Source organism: Aptenodytes forsteri, unplaced genomic scaffold (genome assembly GCF_000699145.1).
Source record: "Aptenodytes forsteri isolate BGI_AS27 unplaced genomic scaffold, ASM69914v1 Scaffold92, whole genome shotgun sequence".
NCBI classification, from domain to species: Eukaryota; Metazoa; Chordata; class Aves; order Sphenisciformes; family Spheniscidae; genus Aptenodytes; species Aptenodytes forsteri.
In genome coordinates, this window is record NW_008794581.1 from 1,412,224 (window position 1) to 1,414,147 (window position 1,924).

At 41.7% G+C, this 1,924-nt stretch overlaps 1 protein-coding gene across 1 annotated transcript in view; it reads left to right on the plus strand.

Annotated features, from left to right (window-relative positions):
- The window catches only part of LOC109279259 (interleukin-31 receptor subunit alpha-like), a 32,815-nt gene that overhangs the window by 1,521 nt on the left and 29,370 nt on the right, over positions 1 to 1,924 (plus strand). Inside the window, exons 2-3 of the mRNA XM_019470259.1 lie at positions 1,542 to 1,589; positions 1,784 to 1,834. Coding sequence (XP_019325804.1) covers positions 1,547 to 1,589; positions 1,784 to 1,834 — 94 coding nt within the window. The 5' untranslated portion in view covers positions 1,542 to 1,546. The remainder of the gene's footprint in view (positions 1 to 1,541; positions 1,590 to 1,783; positions 1,835 to 1,924) is intronic.

Genomic DNA, 1,924 nt, shown 5'->3' on the forward strand with positions numbered 1-1,924 from the left:
TGGAATGTCCCTGTGGCCAGTTTGGCTGTGCCCCCTCCCAGCTTCTTGTGCACCTCCAGCCTTCTCAGTCGGTAGAGCATGGAAAACTAAAAAGTCCTTGACTAGTGTAAGCATTACCTAGTAACAACTAAAACATCGGTGCGTTATCAACTTTGTTCTCATCCTAAATCCAAAACACAGCACTGTACCCGCTACTAGGAAGGAAATTAACTCTATCCCTGCCGAAACCAGGACACCAATACATATAGTTCATACAGTTTTCTCCTCTGGACTTCTATGCTACTCTGAGTCTCTAACTCTTCAACTCCCACTGTCAAAATCTCTCTCACGTATGACTTGCATTTTCTCTTTGTCGGTTTTTCCTTACTGCTCATAAATTAACACTATCCTCTTGGCTATTCTTTGTGGGAAGCATTGTCAAGGCTTATTTTTGGGTCACTCAGGTAAGAGGGGTTTTGAACCTGCACGCGCACACTGTATCCACCACCCTTCAGCATTTTGGAGCTCAAACGATTTCACCACTAGGAAACCCCCTGTAACACTCAGTAGAATTCCTTGTTCACTTGCATTTCATGACTGTGCCCTTCAGAAAATCTGATAAGATATAGTTGGTGCATTAGTCACCCACTCCTACTGTAGATCAGGCTCAGAAACATGCCCGTAACTCTCTCTCTTTAAGAAAATGATTCATTTTAAACAGAATTTTTTTTGCTATTCAATACTCAACCTGAAATATGCCGTGGTTGCCAAGATAAGTTAATAATTTGCCTATCACCAGGTAGGTCTGAATCCAGTCTCTGATTGCAGCTATCTAAGCCCAGAAGGGAAATTTCCAACAGTAGTGAAATTTTCTGAAAATTTCCCTTCACTGCTTTAGCAGGAGAAGCTATGGTGGCTCCGGTGGCTTCTCTGTGCCCAGAGTTATTTTAAATGTTCTCTGACCAAGCTTAATGGATGTGGAGTTTATAGTCACATCTGATTTACAGCTATGGTGATTAGGGCTCCCAGTGTTGGTACCAGCAATGTAGATACAGCGTCTTTGCAGTGGTGAAATTACTTTGAATGGGGGCAGAAGTCAGGAAGTGAAGACAGGCAGGGTCTTCTGCTGCTATTACTTCTACAGTATCCCAAGCATTCGTATTAGAGTAAGTCAAACACCTTGACTTACTTTTTATTGATATCAATATCTCTAATTCATGTTGACATTTAGGCTAGGATTTTCAAAGGAGTTTGAACCACCTATATAAGCTTAATTCGGTTTGCACTGCTGAGATCTCAGACACGGTTAAGAATCTCGCTGTGACTTCTTACAAACACCAAGGGGGAAAGTTACTGTTTTTCAGAAAGGTTGTTAGGATTTCACAAGCATGATTAATAACTTAGAGCTCAAGCATCCCTCACATCGTCATTAATAAACCTATTACTTGTGTTCAGCCAGTAAGAGTATGGGTAGTGGAATCAATAGGAAGTTTGAAGAGGAAGTGTGAAAAATAGACTGAAGACAGTGTAATGTTGATGCTAATCATTATGCTTCTTTGCAGAGAAGATGAAGAACTCTCTGCTCGCAGCTATCTTTTTGTTTGCAACAGGTGAGTTTTCATTGGCTGCATAACTTACTACCGTTTATAAATAGTAAAAATTCTTAACATTACTCAAAGACAAGGCTATGCGACCAAAATCATGACCTAAGTAAGTTCTGTGGGTAGGAGAAACAACAGCCAGTAACATTTTTTCCTGTTTCTTTTACAGTCGTCTTGTTAAACGACCCCTTTTTATTCCCCAGATTCCTGCAGCTGCGTAAACCGGGATTTTCCATTTTGCCAGCAGCTCCCAGGTGGGTCACTATTTCTCACGTAATACCTACTTAATCGCAAAGACGAACGTCATCGGTGAAGGGAACCCGCCAGCCGAAACGGTGCCGGCG